Source organism: Camelus ferus, chromosome 24, assembly GCF_009834535.1.
Source record: "Camelus ferus isolate YT-003-E chromosome 24, BCGSAC_Cfer_1.0, whole genome shotgun sequence".
In the NCBI taxonomy this organism is placed as follows: Eukaryota; Metazoa; Chordata; class Mammalia; order Artiodactyla; family Camelidae; genus Camelus; species Camelus ferus.
In genome coordinates, this window is record NC_045719.1 from 15337445 (window position 1) to 15362787 (window position 25343).

The 25343-nt window shown below is 41.9% G+C and overlaps 1 protein-coding gene across 1 annotated transcript in view; it reads right to left on the reverse strand.

Moving 5' to 3' along the window:
- KLHL14 (kelch like family member 14) overlaps positions 1-25343 on the reverse strand; it is an 86169-nt gene that overhangs the window by 44917 nt on the left and 15909 nt on the right. Inside the window, exon 3 of the mRNA XM_032467182.1 lies at positions 11754-11875. Coding sequence (XP_032323073.1) covers positions 11754-11875 — 122 coding nt within the window. The remainder of the gene's footprint in view (positions 1-11753; positions 11876-25343) is intronic.

The window sequence follows — 25343 nt, forward strand, 5'->3', positions numbered from 1 at the left end:
GCTTTCATGCTACAATGGTAGCTGAGTCGTTGTGACGGAGACCTGACTGCTGCAAAGCCGGAAATATTTACTATCTGGCTCTTTACAGAAAACGTTTGCTGACTCTTGGATAGACAACTACTATGAACATATTTTTCTCAAAGAGAAAGTTGGCATAGAAATGATTTATTCTGGGAAATATGTTTATATTCATGCGTTTTGCGTTTGCATTTTGTCAAGTGACATATTAAACACTGCAAATATGCGCAACTCAGAAGACCTCGGAAGGTCCCGCTTTGTGCTGTCCCCGCCCCTGTCCGTTCTGCTTAAGGAAGCAACGTGCATGAGGATGATGCCACCAACCTACTCTCAGCAGAACACGTGTCCTGTTATTTTCCAGTCATGTTAAGAGACTTGCTCTCTTCCAGCCTCTCTTTCAATGGGCTCCCATTATCAAGTCATGTGTTCATATGGAGCTGGCAGATGCAGCCCGTGGCTTGGAAAAAAAATTCCCTCTCTATGAACACAGGCGAAAATTTAAAAATTTTCCAAAGGTCACTAAAGGTTATTCCATCCAGTGAAAGTGCTGGGTAGTGCCTGCCTTCTGGCTTCATCTTGTTCTCAAGCTTTTCATTTCAGGGCTGAAACCGGCTGCAGCAAGACATGGAGGAAGATGCCCCAATGCTGGGATTGGCAAATGAACTGGATGTTAGAGATACGCATAAATCACGAGAGCCATTGGGGGTTGTTTCCTGAATTAGATCTAGAAACCTATTTACGTGTATTTGTGACAAACAATATAGGATATCGAACCTTCCAAATTTAATAATAAAATTGAAAGCAAATAACCATTACACTTCTCCTTAATTCATCTATGCACACATCTTTTGATTATCAGGTGGGGAAAATGACTTAGGTTTTTGACAAGAATACAGATACAAGAGAATGACTTGTCATTTTTTAAAAAAATGAAAGCTCTAACGTGGATGAACTAATTTAATCCTAGGAAGTTTTATGCACACCCAAGAGCAGCGACCGATATTCGGTAAAGTTAATGATTTCGGTAATGAAAAACTTCAAGCGAATTTATGAATGAACAGGAAACGGAGATCTGAGATTTACCAATACACCCCAGACCGAGGAATACCTTGGCGTCGTTAGTACAAGATAAATCAGACGATCCAACCGACAACAAAATGCACAGCTTTCCCCTTTTTAAAAAAAACGTATTTTGGCACACAGATCTTACAATTATAATTTTTTGCAAGTGAGGAGGTCCACACAGAAAGCAGTGGCAGGAGTTGTAAGGCCCCAGGAAATGAAACCATCTCTTTCTAAAATAACTGTCACCTGGAGATAACCCAATACGTACAATATTTTCTTTAATGCTCAGTTAACAACAAAGTGGGTAAAGGAAGTTTCGACGGAAAAACATGCACGTTTAGGATATTCTTATATTCCATTTGTGCAGAGAATATGCCATTTTATTCTGCATAAAATGAGGAAGTCTAGTCTTGTTCCACTTTTAACTCCTTTTACGATTTGCACTATTATGACTCCAGTAATGAGAAACAGACAAGGGTGCGGGCTCCGGAGCTTTATTTGGGTGCACATTGTGGCTCCGCCGTTTACCATCTGTGTGACCTTGAGCAAATGACTTAATGTCTCTGTGCCTCCACTTCTTTATCTGAAGCAGAAATAATCATAGCGCCCAACACCACAGAGTGTTGTGAGACCAGAATGAGTAAATGCAAGTGAAGTGCCTAGAATGTGTGCCCTGCACACGGCAAGTGTTTAATAGCTCTTCATTTTGTGGTATTTTTCCCTGATGTGTGTCATTTACCAACTCCAGTGAGTTGAACTGTCTCCCCCGAGAGATATGTTTATGTTCTAACCACCAGTACCTGTGAATGAACCGTATTTGGAAATAGGGTCTTTGCAGATGCGATCAGGTTAAGATGAGGTCATACTGGATTAGAGTGGGCCCTAAAGCCAGTGACAGATGTCTTTATAAGAGGAAGGAGAATATAGCACAGGGAACTATATTCAATATCCTCTAGTAACCTATAAGGAAGAAGAATATGAAAAGGAATATATGTGTGTATATGTTTGACTGAGACATTATGTTGTACACCAGAAATTGACACAACACTGTAAACTGACTATACTTCAATACAAATTTAAATAAAAGAGAGGGAATGGAGAAGATTTAAACACAGAGACACAGAGGGGTGACAGGGAAGAGGCCAGGTGAAGACAAGGCAGAGGTTAAAAGGATGAAGCTATAAACTGAGGAACGCCAAGGATGGCCGGGAGCCACCGGCAGCTAAGAAGCGGGAAGCATTCTCCCCTGGAGTCTCCGGAGGGATCGTGGCCCAGCTGATGCTTAGATTTTGCACTTCTAATCTCCAGACCTGTGAGAGAATACATTTGTATTGTTTTAAGTCACCCAGCTTTTGGTACTTTGTTACGGGAGCCCCGGGAAGTGAATACAGCAGGTAACTTAGATGAAAAAGTGGGGCTTTGTGGGAGGAGAGGATGAGGTGAAATTTCAGCCTCTAGGAGAGGGCACAGAGGTGCTTCATCGGGTGTTCATTGAATTTAGCTATCTCATGGGGTCACCAATGTTTTTCTTGCTTAGAGGGGAAGAGGTTCGGGCCAGCAGGGTCGGGGCATCAGACAGCTCTCCTGAGTAAATGTGAATGCATCACACAACTTTCTCTCGAGCTGTGCTGTTGATACAAAAGCTACTTGTCATTTAAACTTATTAAAATGAAATAAAACTAGAAATTCGGTTTCTCGTCATACTAGCCATATTTAAGTGCTCGGCAGCCACGTGGGGCTGGTGGCTGCCGTACTGGGTTGTAAAGATGTAGACGTTCTCCTCATTGCATAGAGTTCTCTTGGACAGCAGTTGACAATATTTGCGTTGTACAGGATTTATTTAGGAGGCAAGTAAAACAAGCAGACAGGTTATGTAGACAAAGGAAAGTGTCCTACTGGGTAAGCAACTCCACTTATTTTAAGAAAAAAAGAAAAAGTGAATATGGTAGATTCGATACTTGGACAGCTGATCATGGGAGTCTCACCTGTTGACTGGTCTATTTCTCCTCAAAGTCACCCACATCACTGCTCGTCTGTCACTGGGACAAAGGATATTGTGTTCAATTCTTATGGACCAAAAATCAGCAGCACTGAAAACTAGCCTATAGCCAATGCCAGGCATCAGGATGGAAAAGTATGGCTTCCTTTACCTGCGTCTGGTCAAGATACATCTTGTATCGAACTGGTTAATTTTTCGGTCCCTTAATACTGTGAAGGAGGTAAATGCTACAAAGCGACAAATGAGATCAAGAAATCCGTGAGCTACAATCTCTCTCCTCCTCTTCGGATCTAATCATACAGATGAATAAATTGCTATAAAAATACCAAAAATAAAACTAAAAACAATGACTGAATCATTTTTTTTAATCTCATGTACTCTGTGTTCAGGTAGCAAGAAATTTAATTCCAGTCCAACCAGTCTCCTGTGATTTTTTTTCCCTTTCATCTAAGATATTTTTAATGCTCAGAGGCGTTATAATAGAAAAGCATGTATTTTTGCCTGGTTTATACCCATCATCCTTACCATTACAACAAGACAAAAGCATTAAAATAAAATTAATCATGTCAGAAGATTTTAGCAAAAACAAGTGAGACCATGCATAAAGCATCGCTTTGTCTAGTGTGAAGTCACGCTCTGATTAAAAACATATAATGAAAGAGAAAGTGATACATCATTGCCTCAGCGGTAGGATTTTCTGAGAGCGCTTTGCGGTTCTCAACATAAAAATGTGGCAAGATTTTGGTCTTTGAGACTCACAATGATTATTGTTCTAGCTACATAACTGGAATTCAATCTTAACCTTTTTTTCTTTCAAGAAATTAAGACTTAATGACCAAACCAGGCATGTCAGTAGGATTAATAATTAGCACACACTGTAAGGAGCAGTAATTTGCCTTGATATCCAGACACAGAGGTAAGAAAGGATCTGCTCACCAGTCCTTTTTCACAAAACCCTCTTTAATGCCAGCTAAACACAGCCAGGCCCTTACGGTATTTTCTAGGAAGCACAACCGTTTGCTTCATCAAAAGCACTATAATTAATAAATATTAAGGTATGGTCACATAGTGATCATTCCCTAGTAATGGAGTCATTTTGTGTATGATACACAAAACCAAAAATTCAGCTGGCCAGGTGTTCCCAAAATGTCAAGAAATCGTCATGGAATTATGGCTCTTCAGTAATCTTCCATGCAAATTTCATCGCTTACACATCGTCATTTGCACTTTAGTGCATAAACCAAGATTATATTCTTGACGTCTAGGAGTAGGATGTTCTTTCAGTTAACCTGTACTGGGTCTACTCTCTGAGCGTGATACTATGCTGGGTGCACTGGATCCACATAGATTTTCCTGGGGACAGTGGGTCAGCACAGATTAAATCTCATTCATCGGCTTGGAGTCTTGACTAACAGCACTTGTTGGTGAGACAGATCGGTGGGGTACATGAGGCAGCACTGTTTGATGGAAATACGGAGACTGATGTTCTGTTCCTCATTCTGCCACTAAATCGTTGGGTACAACACTGCGACCCGTTCAGTCACTTAGAGTAAAAGCCAAAATTGTGAACCTGCCGCTGAAGTGCGTACACGGTCTGGTTTGTGCTAACGTCTCAGCCACACGTCGTATCTTTCTCCCCCTCACACTTTGAGTTCATCTATGCCCTTTCTTCCTGCAGGGTCTCAGGACTTTCTATTAATGGACCTGGAGCATCTCTCACATCTTTACCTGGGCACCTGGCCACCTCTGTCTCGTCCTTCAGTTCTGTTCATCCTCAGCTCCAATTCTTTGGTGATGTTCTCCATGACTCCTAAACTACTTCCATCCTCTCCATCACAAGAGCTTGCATACTATACACCCTTCCTTCAGAGCTCCATCACATTTTGGTATTATCTGTTGCTATCTGGGATTATTTATGAATGCTGACTCCCCCACTCAACTCTAAGCTTGGTGAAGACAGGACAGTACTTGCTTGGACTCGGTGTCGTTTTTTGCTGTATTTGGAACAGTGTCGGCTACGTGGACGGTATCAATTATATTTGTTGAATGAATGAAATTGATGTGTAAAATGAGAAGGCTAGGCAAGAAGATCATTTAGTCTTTCACCACATTCAGTGGTGCGCCAGACCTGGTCTGCGATTTGCCTGGGAGTGACACAGAGCAAATTTAAGCAGCCCGTACGACTCATACTTCGTTCGCGCCGGATTCAGTAGCAAGTACCACAGCTTGCGTGTAAAGAAAGCATCAGGATTATTTGCACACATGCTATTCTCTGGGGAAAGGTGATTGCTATATTCAAGGGAGGTATAAACCAGAAGTAAAGTCAGCTGGTTTTTCTAGGCGCCCAACTTGAAATACAGTATCTGCAGTGACCACCACACATATTTTGTAAAAAAATCTATGAAAAATCCACTAATGCGCTGGTGCATGAATACACAGGAGCAAATAATTCAAGACATACAGCAATGTGCAGCCATGTGTCTCAAATTAGAATTGAGCTCATTGAAGGTAAAATTAGATGCTAACATATTTAAAAAGCCCCAACACAATTCTCTCTCCTTCTTCTTTGTCCAAAGTCATGGAAACCATTACTCCACAAACTGAAATAAAAAGTTCCAAGCTAAGAGACAACATCTGCCATGTTATTACATAAAAGCTTTAGATCACTGTGTTTTCACAAACACCGAAAACAAAACATAAAGGGCCATCACTAGTCGCAATTTCTTAATTCTTGAATTTATCTTAATAACTCCTTGAAACGGTCTCATATAATATGGTTCTTGGTCAACTCTCCAGCCCCATCACATACTTCCCTAAACTCAGACTCTCTTACAGATACACAATTTCATTTTAGTTTCTAGAAAGCACCGTCTCTCCCTTGCCTTTTGGCACTCCCAGTACTGAACCTTCTTACTGATATTGATGATTGGATAAAGAAGATGTGGTACACACACACACACACACACACACACACACACACACACACACACACACACTGGAATACTACTTAGCCATAAAAAAGAATAAAAGCCATTTGTAGCAACATTAATGGACCTAAAGATCATAATTTTAAGTGAAGTGAGCCAGAAAGAGAAAGAAAAATGCCATATGATATCATTTATATGTGGAATTTTTTTTAAAAAAAGGACACAAATGAACTTATTTACAAAACAGAAACAGACTCACAGACATAGAAAACAAACTTACGGTTACCAGGTAAGAAAGGGGTGGGAAGGGATAAACTGGGAGTTTGGGATCTGCAGATACTAATTACTATATATAAAATAGATAAACAAGTTTCTACTGTATACCACAGGGAACTATATTCAGTATCTTGTAGTAACCTATAATGAAAAAGAATCTGAAAAGGAGTATGTGTGTGTACATGTATGGCTGAAACATGGTGCACACCAGAAATTGACACAACATGGCAAACTGACTATACTTCAATTAAAAATAAATAAATACTTTATCATTCACTTCTTTGCATCTGTAATTCCTACCCTTTTTTTTCTTTTTTTCAGCTTTATAGAAGGTCACTTTAGGAAAGCCTCCCTAACCTCCCATGTTTAGATGAAGGGCCCTTTCTGTGCTCCCATAATGGCTGAGCCTCCCCCGTCTGCTCCTCAGCACAATTTATCCTATTTGCTGCCTTAAGTCCTTGAGAAGAGGCATGATTCCGTTTTACCCTGCCATCCAGCTCAGAGTGGATCTGCAATGAGTGCTTCTTCCAGAAAGAAGTGAGGTCTGCAGCTAAGCCTCGGCCCTGCCCAGGCATTTGCAGACTCACTCTGGATGCCCCTGGTTGTTTTCTGAGGTTCTCCTGCAATGAGGAATGCACCATCTACAGACTCTACTTACCGGTCTAGAGATTAAATTAAATCATCTGTGGGGTTTGGTTCTTGGTAATAAAGGTAATTTGAATAAAGGCAACTCACAGATATAAAACCCTCAATCTTACTTTTTTATTTCTTTCAAAGCAAATAATCATCAGAAATGATCATTAATTTTTGACTAACTTGACTTTTGCCCCAATGTAGCCACAAAGAACGGAAATGAACTGAAATCAAGAAACAGGACCAAGAAAAAAAAGTTCGATTGAGATTATCAGTGTGGAATGAATTTATTATTCCCTGAATAACCAGCAATTAAAGCGTTCTCCATTGCTCGGCTATTGGATAAACACCAAACCTGTATTTGTCTTCTAGACCTCAAGTACAGCGTCTTATGTAAGATGTGTTTTCTCAGTACTCTTTCTTCAACCTTTTATGGGAAGTATATATATATTTTTAAATGAAGAGTCCACCAGCCTCTGATCTTTGTGACTCTCCTAAAAGAAACCAGTGATACCCAATGCCTGGACCGTTCCTGCACGGATGGGACCAAGTGCAATGTCTCCCATGGACCAGAGAAGACAACCCAGGAAACGTGCAGAGGGACGATGGTTTCCTTTATTATCCACGACTGAAAAAACACAAGTTCCCAAGTCCTTGCACTACCAGGTAGAAGACAGAGTTGTAAATTGAAAGGAAGAGGAACAAAAGGCATTTGTTTCCCCTCTACCTCTAATGAAGGGAACTCAAAGTAGCCAAAAGAAGGGACACGCCTTTCTAACCTAGTTCATCTAATTTTTATTCTAACGTTATTAAAGGGAAGTCATCATTAGCACATGGAAAGATAAATCTATATTTTGAAATCTTTTTTCCTGTCATTGCTCACAGAGAGCATTAAGAAGCACCTAGTAATTAGAAGCTCTTATCAGAAATGTAGGAAAAAAGGAAGTCAATTTCTAGGAAACACCTTTACCCACCAAGTAAACAACCTGGTCAATGGGGAACCCAAAAAGAGCAGACAGCCCCGCTCTGCCGCCTCCTGGGAAGGCAGGTAAGCTGCTTCCACAGGAGACTTCATACAGACTTTGACATGTCAGTCGCATGTCACAAAAGCACATAGTAGCCGCCGGGATGGTTTTGTTTGATCTTTGCAGGAAGGGTTTAGGGGCTGCAAAGCGCAAGAGGCATGCTTTTTGGCCCTGGCCGTTTGAGCACTCATGTCTCCTGTACCGCTTTCTGATAAGTCAAGAACGAAACGGGAAACTGCGTGCAAGAGTGAGAAATGCAAGAAAAGCAGTGCTGTAAAATAAAAATGAACAAAAGCGCATTTCCACTTCCCTTTCGTTATCAACAGTCAAGAAGACAACAATGCCAGTTTTATTACTATGACTTAACGCTTCACGCTTACAAAAGGGCTTACTGTCATTTTTACATGGGATTTTTAATACTTTGCTGATAAAGGTTGGGGAGCTCTGTTACTATTCTTAACCTTAATTATATAATGTTATAGAAATGATTTTTTTTTTCAAAGAAGAGGATAAAAATGAAGCCTGTGCTAGCGTGTTACCAAAATAGTCTTTTCAGTGGGAATAATCATTCCTTTTGCTATTTAGGTAGACCGAGCCACTGACTGGCTGACTTGAATTTTGTTTTCTTTATGTTACATAGAACCGCTTTTTCACTTCCACTCACCTCCACTCCATTCAATTTATTATTATTTGTGTACTCTTTAAATAGTGTTTCTAAGACATAAATAACAGAGTAAGAGCTAAAGAAAATTATGACTGACTTCCCTTTTAATTCTTTGTTCTGTTACATGTGTAAGGAGTGTGGCTCCCGTAAGTGGGCATCTGTGGTCCCGCCTGCAGGATGGCATCCTTCTACAAGGAGCACATCTGTGAGACAGGCTGGGGGAATGTTCGCTCAAGCCAAGTGGCCAGAGGATTCTAAGATTCAGAGGTCCTAGTTAATCTCAGGTTTTAGGCTTTTGCTGGTTACCTTATTTGTTAGTTTTTATGGAGAGGGTCATTCAGTCAGTAAGCAGACCCCACACCAGGAGCTGTTTCTGAGCAGTTACTGCATTCCCACCTCCCTGCCAACTGGCTGAGCAGTTCTTCCAGGTCAAAAAGGTGACCATGGGGAGCTCTGCAATCCCTAATGTTTCATTGGATTTAAGGAGAATTTGGGTATTTTCTTACTCTAATAAGAAACATTTCTTCATTTATTATTAGATGGCCCAAGTAGTGTGGTGATCGGTCAGTTGCCTGACTTACTTATTCAGTTTAGCCAAATAAGATGTCTTAATTAAAAAATACAAACCAACAGCAGAAATCATCCAGATAAACTGTCTATATTTCTCCAATAAGCCTGAAAAATATGCTTGCACTTGGGACCATGTGGTCACAGCCCAGCAGATAATAAAACTCCATTTTTTTAAAGTACAAATCCCAGTGAAATCAAGAGTGTAAGTAGAGTAGACATTTATTTCAAAGCTAGGAGCCTGCCTGAGTATAGGAAAAAAGATTCAGAGTTTTTGAATAGGTTCCCATCATAAGAACTTTTCTACACATTCATGCCTTTATTTCCTTCCATTCCAAATCTGATGAATGGAGTCAACAGAAACCCATGTATCTTTACTGCTTAGTGTTTAGATCACTACCTCCAACCCATGAAAACTGTAGAAAGTCGGCTCCCTACTTCACAGACGTGGGTGGACGTGTCGTATCTGTTACACTGTAACTCGTCTCCCCTCCGCGTGGAGAGCTTGAGGGGACCGACGCCTCTAAGGTGTTCGGGTGCACACAGTCCTTGTGCTCACATTGGTACTGGTGTCACCACAAGAGCAACAGCACCGGCAGTTCGCTGAGCTCACGCTGTGTGCTAGATGACTCACCAACACGATTTCATTTGGGAAATAAATGATGCTGACGGAATGAAGAAACCATGACTCAGGGCATTTATATGACTTGCTCAAGGTCACAGACAGACGTGGGTTTGAACCTAAGTCTGACTGATTCGAGCTGGTGCTTTCTCACTACAGCCTGCTAAGTAAAGAGGTAAATCAGGTAACGTGAAAAACGTTAAGTGCAGTGACCCTATGTTCCAGTCCATACCTGTTGTCCCAGCATAATTAACAGATCCCCCTCTCATGCTCTAAAGTGTCCCAGTTTGGACAATAAATTGGAACATCACCCTACTCTGAGCAAGGTTTTCTTAGGTATTGTTCATAATGCTTGAATTAATCTTTTTGCCTTTAATGAAGGGCTTCAAGCCAGTAGAACCCTGGACCTTGCCTGAGTGTATCTGGAAAAAGAGATGGATTTGTGAATGAATATCATTTATCACTTGGGTCTCGTGTTTCCCTGTCCCTTTGCCTCTGTGTCTCTGTCATCTCTCATCAAGAATCTCTTGTCCTCCCTCTTTCCTCTCTCCTCCCCCTGGTACCCACGTCTCATTTTCTGTAGGCTTTCTCTATTGAGAAAGTGTCAGAAAATTGATTATTTGGTTTTATTTTAGCTTGAGTTTTGGATGAATCTTTAAAATTCAGCTTGGTCATTCATTCAGATGTTTAAACCACTATTAACGGTATTTTTTTTTTTTGACAACAAGAGGATGAAAATCATTTTAAGCCATCTCTAACTTCTTTTCCTTTCTTCCTTCTCCTTAATCTGGCTGCGACTTTCCCATCGCTTGGTTACTGCACTGCAGCGTAAGGTGTCCAGGGAGCCTTCTCACTGCGGTCCCTGGCCAGTGCTACTGCGGGTCTTGCTGGGGTAGGCTAGCTCCAGAATGTATTATTTCAAGCACCACCTCACATGTCTTTACTCCTCTTCTGCTTTTATGGGCAAACTGTTGTCCTGTTTCTATTATTTTAAAGGGCATTCAGTTAAGAGGAGAGGAAACAATTTTAAAAAATCAGATAAATCTGATAAAATATATGTGCTTAAAAGACATCCAATAAGAAAACCTGACTTTCACTTTTGTCCATTTTCAACATATGGCTTTGATTTATGGATCAAAATTGCTCATTTATTATTTTATCTATACATCTCTGGGCCATTTTGACAGTTAAAATTTAGTTTTATTGACCAGTGCAGCCACTGTGCCCACGAGGGGACTGGCGCACACAGCCTGCTGCGCTCAAGAAGCAATGGCTTTTGCCTCCATGACTGCATCCGACTGGGAATCGTAACTGATGTAACAATAAGTTCCAAACCTCAGTACCCAAGGCGAGAGGTTTGCTGTAAAACACAATCACCCTTTAAGGAGGGGAGGAGAGAAGAATCTTAGGTGGAAGTTTGCAAGCACAATTGAATGCAGCTGGGATGGGCCACGGGCCAGTCTGCCCATCCGAGCTGTGGAGCAACGCAAGGGGGTGTTTCTCTATAGACATGGTTCCACAGACTAAAGATGAACAAGCAAAGGTGCCTAAAAAGCAAAATGTATGTGAGTTACGGAGACAGTGAAGTAAGCAACCATTTCAAAGTGAGAAAACTGACCTGTGCTATTAACCAAACTTTCGCTTTTCAACGAGCAAAAACATAACTGAAGAATTCCACTTGGAAGATCTTGGTCGCCCTCCCTCACTGTCCACCACACACAGAAACACGAACTCAGTGATTTTGGGGCCAGGTTTAATTTAAGTCTATTCGACTACCAAACTGGCCACCTCTGCAATGTTAATTTAGTCTTTAAATCCTCTGCGATACATAAACAGACCTCCAAAGGGAAACAAATCAATAAAATGTCTAAGTTGATGAACCATGTTTTTTGAATTCATCAAGATAGCTCTAACCTGAAATAAATAGGTGGGTGAGTAAATAAAAAAGGACACTCACTTGTCAGGATTTTCCACGTCTTCTTTTCATCGTCGTAGTACTGAACCAAATTGCTGGGGAGCCGGTCTGGCCCAGGAGGTAATCCTCCAACCAGTAACAGCATCTTCTTGTTAGAGCGAATCCTTCACCCAAAACAAAAGAGGAGATGAAGAACCGCATTACTGTAGAGCCTTTTTAGTGGCAACAAAATCATAACCATCAAAAGAATGTTCCTTGCTTGCAGATTTCTATTTCATTTTTTCCTGTTTCTTCTCCCATTCATGTCTCAACAATTTTTTTGAACCAAGCAGAAAAATGATCAAAAGAGCAGCATATCTCCATACTCGAGGAATAATAAGCTCCTTTTATGCAATTTGTTAGAGGTTCATTCTAGAACGACCTTTTTCTTATATTATCCCTTTAAATCATCACTCTTTACAGCTGAGTACACATGAAATGCTCTGGAGTTGTACTAAGGTTAAGCATTAAAGTTGCATGTCAAAAATCGTATTAGTCAAAATCATTATTATAAACCATTCTCCACTCAAAGAACCTTGAAAAAATTAAGGTTATGCGGAGAGTTTGTGAGCCAACTCCTTAATCACCTGGCGAACTTCAAACACCACTTTAGGACAATTAGGAGCACAGGGCTAACCGGGTGGGTTCGCCGGTAGGACCGGGACTTTGTGTTCATTTAATTTAGCTGAGACTTCTGCCTTGTCCCCTTCCCAGCTCCCCTCCCCCGGCCCCCTGCCCCCCGGCGCCACTGGCGTCCCAGCAGCGCCCGTTGGTAGAAATGAGACCGTGAGGTTGTTTCGAGCCTCCCCAGAGGGGAGCCCTGCCAGTGCCCGCCACTGAGCCAGCGGCATGAACTTGCTCAGCTGTGCAAAGTCACTCTGATTCCCTCCCTCTGTTTTTCTACCTTCTCCCCCAGGGGGCAGCCACTGAAAGGAGTGACTACCCACCCATCAAGAGCTGGCAATTCGCTGCTATTAACCGTGACTGTGAATCCCAGTCTGCCTGGCGGTTCCTGAGAACAGGCCTGCAACGTCTCATATGCAGTAAAAGCTGTAAGATGCACCCTGGCCGGCACACTCGACCTGATGGATGTTCCATCCTCGGGAACAGTAATGGATTGAGCTCACTTGCGATTGGAGGGAGGTGGGGAGGCCCAGACCCCCACAAGGGGCCTGCTGATTTAACAGTCGCTTTACGTATAATTGAACTTTTCATTTACCTGAAAGGCTGAAGGTGGTGGTGGAAGAAACGAAACAACCATGACTGAAGGAAAGAGTCCGTAAATGGAAAAGGGTTCCTCTTAAATATGATCGCAGCCCAGTGTGGCTCTGATTCTGTCATTGCACATTCAGCCCTTCGTTCTGATTCAGAGACGCTTGGCAAAGTACGCCCTTGTGGAGAAGCCCTGTTTGTTGGTTACGAACCTAACATTCGGAGAGTTAACTTAATCTAGTTAACGACATTTCCATGTGGAGGAAGGGAACAAGAGAATTCCTTTAATGAAACGCTGGTGCCATTGAGAGCATCACATATGCCTCAGCAGAAAAACACCTTCTGGAGAAACTCCTATTTGGGACTCACGGGCAGGGGAGCTGTACTTGTTGGAGAATGTTGAATGGACTAGCCGCTGGCAGTATTAATTTTGCCACAAACAAACAAACAAACAAACAAACAAACTTAGCTTCTTAGAATTTAAAGAACTTTGGAATCCATGTGCCTTATAGATCAGAAGTCGGGGAAGAAAACCAGAATACAATAGCAAAGAGCTCCATGTTTTCAAGATTTCTGGGATGGGGGTGGTTGGCTGAGAAGGATTAAGGAAACCCAGTGCAGTAAGCACCTCTCTTTGACTTGCAAACAATACATACGTAGTTCATGAGCCATACAGTCCCCTAAATGCATGGTTACAGAACTGATAGAAGACTGTTTTCTGTACTATAGTTGCAGCCCAAATCAGCAACCACACTGCGAGTGTAAGAGAAGTCAAGGGGAGTGCATATATCCTTTACAGACTGCTGTCAGTTTCCACGTGGAGACAGACCTGTCCAACCGGACCGTCGTGACAATGGCACACGTGTGTGCTGCCAGCCCGCTGGTGGGCACACGGACCGATGTTAATGGTTAGTTACGGAGGAAAGGACTCAGTGGATTAGTGGTATGACCAAAGCAATGTAATTAAATCGCTGTTTTAATATTTAAGTAAAAATACTGCTTTTAAAATGTGTTTCATGAGCGACAAAGGGAGAGAAATGCATGGCTTAAATATGCCTGTTAAGGGCGTCTCATTAGTTGATAAGGCCAGCTTCCCTGGACCAATCCCATTGGTGCCTGTCAACACCTACTTAGATGGACCATCTCAGCAGATGAGGAGAAGATGTTGAGCCCCTGTCCTCTCTGCCCAGAGAGCCCGTCACTGCCATCTGTCACCGAAGAATGAATTGAGATTACCAGTGCATAAGCCACTGAACAGCTGGCAAATGGTAGCACCTTCTACCCTGCCAATGAAGACACGATTCAAAGGGCTAGCTGGCCGAGCAGCAACGGAAGACTCCACATCGACTAAGACGAGTCTCTAACCACCGAGGCCTCCTCAGGGAACGTGATGGAGAATTACATGGAAGTAAAGGGAATCCCAGCTTCCCTCAGCTACCGTGTATGTCCCGTGAAGGGGCAGTGCTTTGAGTTCACTCCCTGTCACCTTCTTAGTGACCGAACATTCTCAGTCTTTTGCATTGTCGTAGTTATCTCATCATTTGTTCAAGTTATGGCATTTTTACTTGGGGTATTTTGTTTTTAAAGCTTATGTTATTCAATGTTCCAACCCAGAATTAATATTATTTAATTCTAAATAAAGTTTAAAACTCTATGTTGTGCAGGTGAATCACTTAGAAACCAAAAATAGGATAAAGCATGTGAGAAGTAGCCTAGCGCAGAAGAAAGGACACATAAAAATAACAAAACACATTTGAGGAGCTTTCTTATCATCTTCTCTGTTGACTCTCAAAACACCCCTGCATCATAAGTACAGTTTTATTCTACAGCAAAGTGAGGAAGTTCCTAGAGTCAAATAAAGAGGTAGAAACAGTGTTTCAGAACTAGGCCTTCTAACTCTACCAGGCCCATGATCTTTTTTTTAAAAATTGAAGTATAGTTTATTTACAATGTTGCATTAATTTCTGGTGTACAGCATAGTGATTCAGTAATACATATTATATACATATATCATTTTTCAGATTCTTTTTCATTATAGACTATTACAAGGTATTAAATATAGTCTCCTGTGCTATACAGTAGTGCTCTGTTGTTTATCTATTGTATATATATGTATATATGTTAGTGTCTGCACATCCTGAACTCCCAGTTTATCCCTTCCCACTCCCCCTACCCTGGTAACCATGTTTGTTTTCTGTGTCTGTGAATCTGTTTCTGTTTTGTAAATAAGTTCATTTGTGTCCTTTTTTTTTTCAGATTCCACATATAAGTGACATCATATGGTATTTTTCTTTCTCTTCCTGGCTTCCTTCACTTAGCATGATGATCTCCAGGTCCACCCGTGTTGCTGCAAATGGCATTATTCTATTTTTTATGGCCGAGTAGTATTTGTATGTATATACCACAACTTCTTTATCCAGTTGTCTGTCGATGGACATTCAGGTTGTTCTATGATCTTTCTAAAATTTAAATTTATTTAAAAAATTTTTTTTACCATAAATTCTGATTAAGACCCAGGTGACCTGAATTCCCGGGCTCAATTCACTATTCAGCAGAGAGACTTTGGGTAAATTACTTGGCTTCTTGGCGCCTATGTTTTCTCATCTTTAAACAGAATAGTAATATCTGCCCTGCATCTTCAGAGGATTGTCATGAGGATCATATAAAACAATGAAATGAAAAGTTCTACATAAAATCTAAGGTAAATTATTATTAATCAATCTTCAGTATTGACAATACAGTATGAGCTTTATTTCATTATGCCAAACCTAATCAGTTAAAAAAAGAAAAGTAGTATTTTTCACTGAGATTCTTGTTGAGTTCATATATATAAATGCAAGGTATGTAGAATAGATGAACAAGATTATACTGTACAGCACAGGGAAATATGTACAAGAGCTTGTGGTAGCTCACTGCGAAAAAAACGTGACAATGAATATATATGTTCATGTATAACTGAAAAATTGTGCTCTACACTGGAATTCGACACAACATTGTAAAATGACTATAACTCAATATATATAAATGCAAGGTAATTAAGAGGACTTCACTACCCAGTTTTTATCTTATAATTGTATGTTCTTAGCAAATTATCACTTTAATTAGATTGGCTATCTTTTGAGTCTTGTTATAAGAAAATACACATTTGGACATTACATAAAACTGTGAATCTTTCCAGATCCAAATAAAGGGACCCAATAGAGAGTACTCTACATTTCTTATTTCTTAAGAATAAAACAAATGAGAAAAACCCACACATATTTTACTTTGATATAAATGCAATGTCAACTATTCAATTAGTCCTAGAAAAATAATACACGTGAATAATTCCTGTTGAAAATCTTCCGTTCTTTTTACAACATGCAATTATAATAGTGACAATGACAATAATGACAGATAATAGTGAATGCATATTGGATATTGAAACCTCTGATTATCATGCCATTTATTTGATATGTGTGAACTTCCATTTGAGAACACCACGAAAAACGATACCTTGTGAACTAGGAAAGTAAAATTAGAAGAATCTGAATTAACTTGCTGAAAGGGGTTTCAATTATTCTCTTCTAAACAATTCCAGCAGAGCCTTACAGGTTTAATTTTAGATTAGGCAAAATCTACACTATTGTAATAATTAAGAGTTCCTTCATATGGCAACGTAGTATATGTTTTAGAAGCTCTTTATATAGGAAACCAATTTAGCCAAAATTAATTTAGCCAAAATTCTTTAAAATCCCTTAATATTTTTAAAAATACTCCTTTTTCCTCCTCATCTTAGCATCACCTGGACCAAAGTAATGTCTTTAAAAGATAAGTAATTAGGGAAAGTTAAACAAGAGCTGAGTGTATCAGTTAATAATATTATTTGGATGCCTTTGAGTTCCTAGATTCTTGTGTGGAAAAATGTAAGGTTAAAAAGGCGATGGGATTTGAAGGTCTCCTTTGTTCCAGCTCAGCAACTGCCCAACATTTACCATGTGTCACATCTGTGCGTGTGTGTGCGTGTGTGCTCGTGTGCAGAGGTATTTTGGTTCCGAGGATGAATGATTGAAGGATGACCTAAAACCTCCTGGTGTAAACAAATTTTTCATCATACTGGTGTTCTAAGTACGGTAAAGTCTCATTTATTTATATTTCAGTGATTTGGAACCTTAATAATTGGGAAACAGGCCAGATAAAGTTTTCCTGCCTGTGATACGTGAAAGAAAGTTTTTATTAGCTAGAATGCAAGATGCGTTTTAACCAGTTTGAGAAATCGGCGGGTCTGCTGGCACTTTGGAGCTAACCATGTTTAAAAAGGCTAAGTCCACTTTACAGATAACAAATAATTCCCACCTATTTATTAAAGAAAATGTTCTGCAACATCCTTTAAGAATCAATAAATCAGAGAGTTAGAAGAGAACTCTGAAGTAGTCTAACTCAGGGATTTTCAAGCCTGGCATGTCATCAAAATCATCTGCGGGGATTGAAAAATTAAGATTCTTGATATAGATTCTTAAGTCCCAATTCCAGGAGATTATGACTCAGTGGGATGAGGCCTTAAAAATCAATCAGGTTTCACAGTCTTCCAGTTGGTTCTGACGCACAGCCAGACTTGAGGTCACTGATTTGGCCCAGTTCTCTACATATCATAGAAATCCTTTCACTAGTGTTTTGGTTTTTTTTTTTTTTTTAATAAATAAATATTCTCATCAACTTGGAAATTTATAATGAAACGTGCCTTAGTTGTTCAAATCCACTCTATGGTGGCAAGTTGTTGGGCAGTTGTGTTAGATCCCTCTTTTTCTCCTTATGCTGAGCTGAGAATCTGCCTGAGTCTTTCCGAGAAAAAGAGCGAGTGCCCATCTGCGCGTCACGACAGCCCCTCCGGTGCTGGAAGACGGTTGCTGTACGTCTTCCCTTTTCCGTGTCGAACATTTCCATCCTTTCTAAAAAAGTTTCCATTCTCCTTGTTACCCTGTTCACCTCCTTTGAGCGTATTCTAGACTATCATTGTCCCTTTTAAAAGTGTGACTTTTTTAAAAGTCAGGACTGCACAATATAACAAATGCAGTATGTGATGTGACGTATTTTTAAGGTCTTTTAACTGTCACAATGCCCTGTGGGTTCCTGTACAGCTTCCAGCTGGCTACAAGCACAGATTTTTTTTTTTTTCACACAAAGCCAGGTTTTCAAGTCAGGTTTTTCCCTAGCCTATATTTCTTCTAGTTAAATATTCTAAACATCAATGCATGACTCTTTTTAAAATGTTTTTATATCTGCTACTGATTTAGTCACTTTGTTTCAATTCATTTATCATTCAGCAATTATTAATTGAGGTTCTACTGTGTTCCAGTTTCTATTGTGTTCTAAACACTAAAGATCGTGGTGCGAACAAGAGGAATAAATTCCCTGTTCCTCACGGCAGTTACTTCTTTCCTAGGTGGGTCGTGTGACGGAAATGTCACTACTGTCATAGCAGGACAGCCTGGCTGTGAAGGGTGAGAGGCTGGAGACGGCTGGAAGAAGTCACGACTCTTTCCTGTGACTTTCCAACTTGGCTAAACCTATGACGGCTCAGTATTTTATACAGGCAGTGAGTGGATGGGCAATCTCCCATCTGGTCGTACCACAGGGATGGTGACGTACAGCAGGGATCTGGGAGGCAGGAAGAGCCAGGAAGATGCAAACTGCCAAGGATTCACAGATACAAAGGTGGATTTTGGATTTCCACAGGCCACGGGACTGGAGGGGTTTGTAACAATTCTACCGGACCTTTACCAGATCTGAAAAGCCACCAGCTGACATCTGACTTGTATACTGAAGGTATATATGTAGTTCCCATAGTAATCAATAAATAAATGACAGCTATTATTATTATGCATTATTAATCTTACAGAGCACACCATTTGCAAATCCATCTTGGGAATTTTGGCATTTTCTTTCACTGCTTAGAAGCCTTTCAGATACCATAGGTTGCACTATTTAAAAACAGTCACAATATTTACTGCATAAGCAAATTTAGCAAAAATATAAAACCACTAGGCTTCATACAATGCTACTGGTCTAGATCTCACTTGTACATTCACCCCACTCACTCTTGGCTGCCATCCTTCTCTGTTAAGGAAGTCCCCAAACCGTATGAAACCCAAGTCACCACATTTGATGCTAATCTTAACTCTCCTCCCGTTTTCTTGCTACACTCAATGTTCTACCAAATCCTATGGAGTCTTCAGTCTGTCTCTTCATTTCAGCCGCACTGCCGGGAGCCTGAGTCAGCGGGGTGGGTCCTCTCTCGAGCTGTCCTGATAGTAGCATCCTTGCTTTGTGGGCTCCTGCTCTCACCTGATCTACCTACACACTTTGGCAAATGAATTTCAGCAAAGCCTGACATGAATGATCAATTACTTCAGTCCTCTTTTTAAAAACTATCCAAGATGCCCTCATTACTTATCATCTATAAAATGCCCGTACCCCCCACATTAGAACCCGCCTTTTCTCTGTCTCTCTGCCTCCATCATACTCTTTCCTTCTCATGGTAAAGTGCCTTGCTTGAGATTCTTTTCAGAGATGAAACAGTTTCTGACTTTAGATCTGAAAAAACTTGAAAGAGGAATTTCACACAGAAACTTCTTAGACAATGGGGAAAAAGCAAACAGAAGAAGATCCTGAATCAGTGGCCAGGTGGAAAATCAAGTAGCCTTTCTCGAAACCTAGAAGGGTGGAAGCTGGAAGGGTACCCCGTGTTCTCAGAAGAGAGCTGCTACCCTTTTCTTAAATTTTTCCAGAGAAGTAAGCTCTCCGGAGAACGTGTTCCAGCTGATTTGCTGTTGTATTTAGGTTTCTTTATCATAGCTGTTCTTGGTAATTACACAGCAGCTTTCATCAGAAGGGCCTTTAAATAGACCTGGTAATGCCTCTCCGAGGTAGGTAAACAGCAAGTATCATTATCCCCATTTAACAGATGAGAGAATAGAGGAAAAGGGGCTTGGGCACCTTTTCCAGAGCCTCAGGATGGGTTTTATTTCCTCCATTTCACAGAGGAAATGTCTCTGGGGCTCTCTCCCCCAGCCCCTCTGTGACTCTCAGGTATGGCTGAAAATGCGAAAAATGCCTCCCCTTCTCATCTGCTGACACTGGTGCCTCCCCTCCTCCTTTCGCCCGGAGTCAGGCTGTGTGGCTCCTGGAGAACAGTCAGTCATGGACATTACTTAGTTCTCCTAAAATGGAAGTAACACTAAGATTAGTTAGATCACATCGTAAAGGCCACGATGCTTGTTGAGAAAAACTTTAAGTATACTTAAACATGAAAAGGACTTAGTGCCACAGAGTAGGGGCTCAATAGATGCTTGTTGTGTGAAGGAAGAAATGGTGAAGAAAAGAACAAATTGGTGAAAAAAGTCAAAGTCATTTGCAATCCCTACTCTCCAGGAACATGTCATTACAGATTCCTTACCATCTATTTTTTTTTTTCTTCTTCTGTCTTAAGGTCCAGTCAGTGGGTGTGGTGATGCGGGTGTCAAAATGCAAAAGGGAAAGAGGAAAAGCCATGTTTCTGAACCATATGATGGACGAGTCAGAGGCTGGCATATTGGAGAATAGACAGTCTTACTGACTAACCCCAAGTCTAAGCTTCCCCCCTCACTCTGCGCAGCCCCAGTGTCCTCCGTCTTTCATCCTTTGATTTTATATTTGCGCATTCCCAAATATTTCATTAGTCTTGCTGTTGTCACACCACCATGTCCATCATTTTTACTGGCTATCTCTGTTTTCCTTCTTGCTCTTTGGGATCAGATTTGTCTTGCACAACAGAAGCTACCCATGAGCGAGAGAAGTTGACCAAATTTCAGTTATTAGCACAATACAGCACCATCATGACCTTTGCCATGGCTACATACTATATTATTTACTTAATAGTTTCTTTAAAACTACTCACTTAAAAAATTCTTAATCCCAGTCAATTCTAATCATTCCCAATAGTGGCTGCTCCTTAGAATCACCTAGAAGAGCTTTGAGAAAATATTTAGGGTGAGGGCACCTCTCAGAGATTTTAAGTTAATGATCCAGGGTGAGACCCAGTGTTGGTGCTTCTTAAAAAAAAATCTTTGTAAGCTTTATGTGTGATTCTAATATGCAAGCAGTATTGAGAATCACTGTTCTAGCAATTATATTATGAATCATGGGCTTCAGGGGCTAATTGTGTTTTATCTCTGATACACAATAAAATATAGTAATACTTAACCTAATGATTAAAATAAATTAAAAAAAATGGTTTCTTGTGTACCATCTGGAATTGTCTTGCACCCTAACAGGTGGTAGGTAAACCATAGTTGAGGACACACTGTAATAAATGGAAGAAACGAGGATTTTAAAATTTGAACCTCTGAAAACTGAGTCACAGTCCAACTCTGCTACATCCTATACGCTTGCCCACAAGAAGCTCAACATCTTTACTGACTGCAGCCTTGCTCGTTACAACCGTACCAGACCATCTTCCCATCCTTCACTCTCAGCGCAGCCCCTGCGGTGCACCAAGGTCTTCCATAGTTCCTCACTGACACATACTGATTTCAGAATGTTACCCGGTCCTCCAGCATGCAGTGGGGTACTTTATGTTTTTGCCCCAATTCGCTGGGCACCAAACCTGTAGACTGGCTGATGACGGCAAAGGCAAATATGACCAAAGTGCCTTAAGGTCTTTATCCGAATCCATGAAATGTAGGGCCTCCCCAAGGCCTAGGCCATAAGCTTCAAGGGTGAGATGGGGTCTCTCTTAATATTGTACCTGGCACTCCACAGTCCACCCTGGTCCTTTGCTTCATGAGGGACAATGGCTTCCAGCCAACTTTATACAAACTGCATTTTCCCCTGTCCACCCCCACCTCCCACATTAAAGCTTCCTTTAGTAACTAGAAGCAGTTGAATATCTTCTTTGCTTGATTACCTGTGGAATCCCTAATTCCAATACCTGGGACTTCGTGCCTTTTTTCTGAAGAGCATACATTGCAATGGAAATACCATCTCCTTAATCCTCCCCACATCCCTGGGAGGGAGCTGCGTGGCAAGTATGACCTTTTAGACTAATCCCCTTGCCTGCAAGTGGGACGCGGGGTCTCCCTGCTCACCAGCACCGATGCCACCTAACCCGCTGGCAGGGCCGCCACTGCTTGTGTCACAGGAGAACACCCTTCTCCTTGCTCAAGAGAGAAGTGTTTCCATGCAGCCTGTCACCAAGGAGCTATTCAAGCTCTGGGTAGCCTCGCGCTGCAAGGAGATACAGCATCACTCTCATGCCAGTGATGGACTCATAAGTGAAGCCTGCATTTAATCCCTAATAAAGACTAATTATTAGACTATGCTGCCTCTGGAGAACCAGTCTCATTACTGAGACTTCTCTCTGTCTCTCTCTCTTTTTTCTCTATCTCCCATCTGGCTGCCTTTCTGAAGAGATAAGAGTGACTTCCTGACCTGGGGAGATTCTGGTACCTGCTGCACAAGAAAAAGTGCAGAAAGACACAAGATCACAGAATGACACTGAAAATCCATGTTCGGGATGTAACATACCTCCCACTGAAACTCCTTGTATGTGACAGTTCAAGATCTAATGGGAAAAATGAATACTTGAACAGAATCACACTCCCAGAATGGAAGGTTGGCCATTCAGGAGGAGGTTGGGAGGTGGGGCAATGGCCAAATCCCACCTCAGGGTCCGGTTTTGTCCGTTCCTGTAATGCCAGGGAGAGATTTCTCGTGGAGAAAGTAGAGGGCTTGTTCAGAGGAACGGGAGCCTGCCTCCTGCCAGGCAGGCTGTTTCCAGTCGGAGAGTCCCTGCAGGAGTGGCCAAGCAGGGAGACAGGGAGAAAAGTTAGTTAGGAACTGAATGTATTACTCTGGGCTTCTCTTGGGACATTCGTGGCCATGAATAGGTGTCCATCTTCAAGAGAAGTGAGTCACAGCTGATAATTTCTAAGTGGGCCCAGAATTTATTTTTAGGGGAGGAATAACGTTATGAAATCATGCTGGGGTTAAGAGAAATGAAGAAGGGTATCCTTATGTGGGGGGAGGTAAGCAGTGAGGGACCGAGGCAGCCTGGGCGGTGTGCTGTGGAGACAATGAGGTGTGGCTTGTGGGATCCAGCTTAGGGACACCCCGCTGCTGAGGGTGAAATAGGACTCTCTCCTCATCCTCCTCTTTTCCTCCCTTCCCTGTGGGGAGTCAGTTCTTTCTGTTCTTTGCTGCTTCACCAACCCTGGAGGGGCTAAGAGCTAAAGTAAACCCTAGCTCGAGGGCTCTGTGGGGTCCACGAGGCCCTCCAAAGTCCCCCCAGGAAAGGACACTTGGAGGAGCCTCTGAGACCCATCCCTCAGCCAATCCCTGACCGTATCATCAGATCTCTGACAGGCAGAAGCAAATTATTCTGGGAAAATTAACCACATTCTCCAAAGCTGCATCGTGGACACTATACTGTGTAACTTGAATTATTCTGAAAATTCTTTAGTGCACGGGGGACCGAAATTTCATCACCAGGAAACAGACCCTCTAGAGTCTTGTAATTCCAATAACTTTCCCTGTGACTCATTTCCCTTTTTTTCTCCTCATGCCAGTGAATCAGATTTCTTTTAATTTTGCAACAACTTTTCCTCAAACTTCCCTTCCAGTAAATCGCTATCGGTATTTTCTCCCACCGTCTATAGACGGGTAGCAAATTGGAAAACAGAAGCATCTGCTTGGTCCCGTGATTTTCACAGGGTGGTCCAAAACCCGCTGGCAGCAAAGCCACCTGGGATGCGGATCACCGTGCAGGTTCCTGGATCCACGTTCCAGACCAGCCTAGAATCTCTAGGGTAGGGCTGGGGAAGATACGTTTTTCAAAAACGTCTGTGGTTGACTCTTAAAGGAACTACTGATTTAGGCAAGATTTTATGGAGCCGAGGAGAGGGGATCTGCACTTTTTTTTCTCTTCTAGGTTTGTATTATTGGAATAGCTAGTAATGTATCGCTGACTTGGATACGTGCTCAACAGCCGCCTGTTTAGAGCTACTTGAAAGGTAACATTTCAGCTAATTTCTCTAACCTGCTTTGTAATTCCTTGAGTCCTATTCCTGGGCCTTGGTATGGACGGAACTGTATTGCCTCCAAGTTCGTATGTATGTCCAAGCCTAACCCCCAACGTGACAGGATTTGGAGTTGGGGCTTTCAGGAGGTACTTAAGGTTAAATGAGGTCATAAAGGCAGGACCCTAATCTAACAGAAGTGGTGTCCTTACAAGAAGAGGGAGAGACACCAAAGCTCGCCCAGCTTCTCTGTTTCTCTCTCTCTCTCTGTTCTCCGCCCCCCCCCCACCCCCCGGCTTGCTGTACACGGAGGAAAGGCCACATGAGGACACAGGCAGCTGTCTGAAAACCAGGACGAGAGCCCTCCCCGGAAACCGGCCCTGCTGGATCTCAATCTCAGACTTCCAGAACTGCGAGCAAACAGATCCCAGCTGTGTCAGCCGGCCAGTCTGTGTTATTCTGACGGCAGCTCAGGCAGACTAGTAACAGTCCTCCTTAACGGCACTGTCCAGCCAACGGGAACGGAGGGCAGAAAGAGACCAGCGAGTCTCACACTCACTTCTGGGAACTGACACTTGAGAAGGAGCCTTCGATGGTCACACTTGCACAACTGCTTTGAGAAAGAATCTTCCTGACTGTACCACACAACAGTTATGGAGAATCCGAAATACGGGAGGCGGACTCCTTACCTCCCCCTCTGCTGGGTGCTCAGCGCCGCACCAGCATCTCCATATGCAGTAAATGTCAATGGTCAACCACGTGCCAAAGGAGAGAGGGTGACTAGGAGGGCTGAGAGCAGATACAGCGAATGGAGAGAAGTGATTCCCGTAAGCTTTCGTGGCAGACTCTAATCAGTGTTAATCAAGTTGTAGACATTAACATGTCTTTGCATTTTCAGAAATTTTAAATGTTTCTCATGCTCTGAGGTTCTAAGGCTTCCTTGCCATAAAGAATGTGATGCATTCTCCAGAAAAATCTTTCTGAGGTTAGATTATTCTTTCTAGGTCAAAAAGACTATTGTTTTCTGGAACTTGGCTGATGCAAGGCCTGAGGGGCTTCTTCCTGTACAGGGGGTGCCCTTCCCTGGAACGGATTTGTATTTAGGCTACTGGCTGCTGGTTTTGTTTGCTGCTTCCTAACCCCGGAGAAATCACAGATCTTGAATTCAGTGAGTGCGTGGAAGTGGTGTTGAACTATTTCAGTTTTGCTTTGCCTGCTTTCTTTCTTCCCAAATTTTGAAGGTGAGAATGTCTGAGTGGAAGTTGAAGTTTATTAGGTTTCTCAGGTTTCTGAAGTGGCTGCCTGGAATTAGGTACCTTCTTTATGAGACCAAGACCTCTACCAAGGG